General features: G+C 52.1%; 1 protein-coding gene across 1 annotated transcript; it reads right to left on the bottom strand.

Annotated features, from left to right (window-relative positions):
• Positions 1-2,867: 2,867 nt before the first annotated feature.
• Positions 2,868-4,332, bottom strand: POU3F2 (POU class 3 homeobox 2). Its single transcript, XM_061626272.1, has one exon. The coding sequence runs from the start codon at positions 4,315-4,317 to the stop codon at positions 3,031-3,033; it is 1,287 nt and encodes a 428-aa protein (XP_061482256.1). The 5' UTR covers positions 4,318-4,332; the 3' UTR covers positions 2,868-3,030.
• Between the last annotated feature and the right edge of the window lie 565 nt (positions 4,333-4,897).

Genomic DNA, 4,897 nt, shown 5'->3' with positions numbered 1-4,897 from the left:
CTGTTTGCTTTGAAAGAAATAAATATACATTGAGGCAGGCCACTTGAAAATGATATGAAAATATTTCCCTGGGTAGCATTTAAAAAGAAGAAAAGAAAAATAGACAAAAAACATTTAAACTATTTCTGCATTTCAAAGGACAAATATTAAACATATATACAGAGCGGTAAGGTTTGTATGGCAACTTTAAAAAAAATTAAGTAAACTTATTCAAGAGTTTAGAGGATCTGCTTCCCCCAAACTCCTTCTTTTGACCTTACCCAGATAGTAATATGTGTCACTGCCTCCCTTTTGCCACTTCCACTGCCCCTGACCTGAATATTTTTAAAGGAGGAGTTTGTCCCCATACCATAATCAAAAGCAGCTCAATACCCTTGAAAAGAAACCAGTGTCCATATCGTTATGAATGGGAAAACACAACAGTGTAAAAATAGAATAAAGGCCCAATGAATAGGCTTCCCAGAAAGCTGTATTTCTCTTCTCAGGGGGAGGAGAGAAAGAGAAAAATCTGATGCCACACATTGGCACTTAGAAAAACAATGGAAGAATACAGTATTATTAAATCCCACCTACCTAATCCAGTGTTTATCTGCGAGTTTCTCTGACAGAATATTTCATGGGCCTCAGAATCCTCAAACATTCCACTAGGCAAACTTTGTAAAGATTATTTTTTAAAAAGTTATACAGACCCCCCTTTTTGTGCTGAGTAGATGTTTGAAAATGTGAATCTGTCACACAGTTTCATGGGTTACCCCCTCACCCCAATATAGAATATAATATACAGTTTCAAGATTCTCCCCACCCACCCTGTCTTTCCTCTCTGGAGCCTTCTGTTTTGGGAAAGTTAACCATTTTCTATCAAGCAAAATGCATCAATTAAACTACTAACAAAAGGGAGGGGGAAAAGACAGATAGAAAAATGCATTTTGGTTGCTTTGTTTTCACTTCATTTGGCTCCCTTTGGAGAAAAGGCCGACAAAGTTAAACTGGTCTTTTTCATGCCACATGTTACACTGAAATCTCAATAAAGAATGTGGGATGCATCTAAAATCTGAGAATAAATCCTAAAGAGAAATTCCCCCACCTGCACAACAACTCTCATACACTGACCACTTAAACCAAGTACTTGGATTTTCACGCAATCCTCATAGAAACATTTACTTGGAAATAAGTCCCACTGATTACAAGGGAAGAAATCCTGGCTACCTTGCTCAGCCTTAACCTCACTGATTTCAGTGCAGTTAATCATTGCTTATAATTCTGCTCTCTTGTCCAGAGTATATTTTGTACAATCCACATCTCAACTCAGTAGGAAACCTCCCATTGAGATGAATGGGTGCAGGCTTGCATGCAATGACTACCCACCATATGAAAGCAAAATGTAAATGTACTGCCTTCAAGTCCATTCTTTTCATGAGGCTGAGAGGCAATGACTGGCCCAAGGTCACCCAGTGAGCTTCATGGCTATGTGGGGATTCAAACCCTGGTCTCCCAGGTCGTAGTCCAACCTTAACCACCACACCACACTGGCTCTCTATATGAAAGCAAGTCCCACCTAAAGTGGGTGTCATTCTGGAACTGTCTTCTGGAACATTAAAATGGCAATTATCTCAAGATCACAGCCTGGAGATGGAGCCCTGAGCACCTTTGCTTAGATCAGTGGAACTTACTTCCAAGTGACTGTCTTAAGGGTCAGAATGAAGGTTTTTGAGCTGAATTTCTTTTTCCCTCATTCCAAATTTAGAAGCAGATGTCAGCACAGGGCAGGGTAGTGCCCGATATTCAAGACATACAGAGAACTTTCTCTACAGCATCTGTGAAGCTAAGCATTAGTCTCTCTTTCTCGCCCTTCTCCCATCTGACACCCTCCCCCCATCAATAGCTCCTCTCAAAGTGCCACTTTCTGCTGGAAAAGTCTGGATGGATCCTTCTCTTACACACCCACCCACACCCTTCATATCTTTAATGCGTCACAACCCCTCCACCAGTCCTGCCCCCCTCTATTTTACTCACTCATTCACTCACTCACCCACCCACACTCACACACACCTACCTGACCTTGCATCTGCAACATTCCAGAGCCACATCTGTGTGTATGGAAAGTGGCATTTGTTTCCTACCCCCAGTTTCTCTTCTCTGTCCTTCCTCACATTTCCCTCAAGATCTGCTTAAGACTAAAGACCTGCTTCCCCACTCTGGAGGTTAATGATGGCAGAAAGAGCAAATTAAACATGACCTCCAAACACATGCACACAAAGAGGAAAGCAAAGGCTACACGGATTTGTACATTGTCCCACCGCTGGCCACCAAGCACTCCGAGAGGAAAATGCAAGACACCTCCCAACAAGGCATGAAAGGGAGATGAGATCTGTAAACTTGTTTTCTTGCAGTGCAAATTCAGAGGGTTTTCTTTCGAAAAGAACGGCATGACTCGTCTAACTACACTTGCCTACCTCTTGCCTTTGTATCCATCTCTGCCCCCCCCCGCAACCCAGCTTAAAGTGTGTTGCATGCATCGAGGCATCTTCCCGGCATCATTCTAGGTGTCTTTGGGGTAGACCCCCGAAGTAACTTACTGGCAAGGACCCTGCCACAAAAGCCAGGCCGGCTTTTGCCTACACCCAGGGAGGCTGGTTTTGTTCAGCGCTTGACATTTGGGAGTCTCTCTTCTCTGCCGGTGCCTGGACGCGAGGAAGAGAGAGAGCGAGGGAGAGGTGGAAGGGACAGACATGCGCTCGCCTCTCTTACGCACACCCATATACTCACTGCACTTCATTGCCTGGTTACTCGCCTGTAAAGGTCAAAACACAGCATTCATTACACACTTTGCTACCGTTTCAAAGATAGTTCAGTGCATTCGCCTTCCTTCCTTCCTTTTGTTTTGTTTTTGTTTTGTTGCTCTGCTTTTTTAAAAAAGGGGAGGTGGGGGAAACGATCAAAAGAGTTGGAGGAGTAAGGGGTTGGAGGGAAGGGGCCCGAGTCGGGCCCCCCAGTCCCCCCCTACTCTTCCTCCTCCGCTGATGGCGGAGTTCACTGCACAGGAGTCTGTACCCCGTGGTGCGGCGGCGGCGTGTCCCTGCTGGCCCCATACACGTCCTCGGCTCCCGGCAGAGTCCCTCCCGGGGGAGTCATGCGTTTCTCTTTCTGTCTCCTGTTACAAAACCACACGCGGACCACCTCTTTCTCCAGCTGGAGGCTGTCCGCCAGCGAGGTGATCTCCTGGGCGGAGGGCTTGGGGCACTTGAGGAAATGGCTCTCGAGGGCGCCCTTGACGCTCACCTCGATGGAGGTGCGTTTTTTCCGCTTGCGCCCCTGCGCCGCGATCTTGTCTATGCTGGTGGGGCTGCCCGACGACGAGTCCGCCTCCTCCAGCCACTTGTTCAACAAAGGCTTCAACTTGCACATGTTCTTGAAGCTCAGCTGCAGGGCCTCGAACCTGCAGATGGTGGTCTGCGAGAAGACGTTGCCGTAGAGCGTGCCCAAGGCCAAGCCCACGTCCGCTTGGGTAAATCCCAGTTTGATCCGCCGCTGCTTGAACTGCTTAGCGAACTGCTCCAGGTCGTCCGAGGTCGGCGTGTCCTCGTCCGAGTGCGCCTCGTGGTGGTGGTGCGGGTGGTGATGCTGCTGCGGCTGCTGCCCGAGCGGGTGCTGCTGCTGCTGCTGCTGCTGTGGAAGATGGTCGGGGTGGTGAGGGGGCGGCTGCTGCTGCTGCGGCTCCTCGTGGGCGTCCCGTAGGCCGTGGTGGTGCATGCCCGGCTGCCCGGAGCCCAGCATCCCGTTGACCGTGAAGCCCGGCGGCTGCGTGTACAGGAGCCCGCCCTGGCCACCACCGTTGGACGCGGCCATGCCGGGCGGCAGGTGAGCCGCACCGCCAGTCCTCCAAGCCACGGCCGCGGCCACGGCGGCGTGGTGGCTCCCGGCGTGGTGTACCAGGTGCGGCGGTCTGCCTTGCTGCTGTTGCTGCTGGTGATGCTGCTGCTGCTGCAGCTCGTCCCCCCGGCCGCCGGTCTGCACCACCGAGGGCTTGATGTCCTGCTGGCCCAGCGGGCTGGTAGACCACGGCGAGTCCCCGCCGCCGCTGCCGCCGCCGCCGCCGCCGCCGCCGCCTCCGCCGCCGCCGCCGTGGGACAGCGCCGTGATCCACTGATGAGCGTGGCTGAGCGGGTGCCCGTTGCTCTGCAGCGCGTAGTCCGCCTGCACCAGCGCCTGGGCGTCCCTGTAGCCGGCGCCCGGCTGCATGCTCCCCGGCGGCTCGGCGTGCACCATGGGCGAACTGGAGGTGAGCAAGCTGTAGTGGTTAGACGCTGTGGTCGCCATGACTCTCCGAGCCGGACTGAGGGCTCCGCTTAAAGGAGCCGCGCATTTGACAGCTACTTTTTCGCCTCGGGCTCCTCTCGCCGCTCGCTTCCCCCGCAAGTCCGCTTGGCAGAGCCCACTGCAAAGGCACGCGTCCCCGCTCCTCCCTCCCTCCGGCCCCCATTGGTTCTCTGAGCTTTGATTTACGTGGAGACCTCTAGCAACCGGCGCAGGGGGAGCCTCCCATTGGCCCCGGCCCTGCCGCTGACACCACGCCCCCCCCACAGCCTCCCTCCCTCCCTCCCTCCCTCCCTCTCTCTCTCTCTTTGTAATCAAACTCTAAGGAGGGAGAGAAGGAAAGGGGAAGGAAAAGAAAGAAGTGGTGCGCGGGGTGGGGGTGGATATGCACAGACATAAGCACAGGAAAAAAAAGGGGTCGCTCCCTGCTTCTAGCCACATGGGTTGAGTCCGGCGGTGGGGGTGTGTGAAAACAGATGATGCTGACCCCCTCGCTAAAAAGCAGCAGCAGACACATACAAAAGCCACCTTTGTCTATGTTTACAGAAAAAGCAAGCAGATCGCAAACTGACCATAGGGACCT

This window comes from Rhineura floridana, chromosome 4, assembly GCF_030035675.1.
Source record: "Rhineura floridana isolate rRhiFlo1 chromosome 4, rRhiFlo1.hap2, whole genome shotgun sequence".
Taxonomy (NCBI): Eukaryota; Metazoa; Chordata; class Lepidosauria; order Squamata; family Rhineuridae; genus Rhineura; species Rhineura floridana.
Note: the sequence above shows the minus strand (reverse complement) of the source record. Positions and strands in the feature narration are given on the sequence as shown.

Coding starts and splice junctions, on each gene's coding strand:
- POU3F2 (XM_061626272.1), bottom strand. CDS start 4,317: ATGGCGACCACAGCGTCTAACCACTACAGCTTGCTCACCTCCAGTTCG.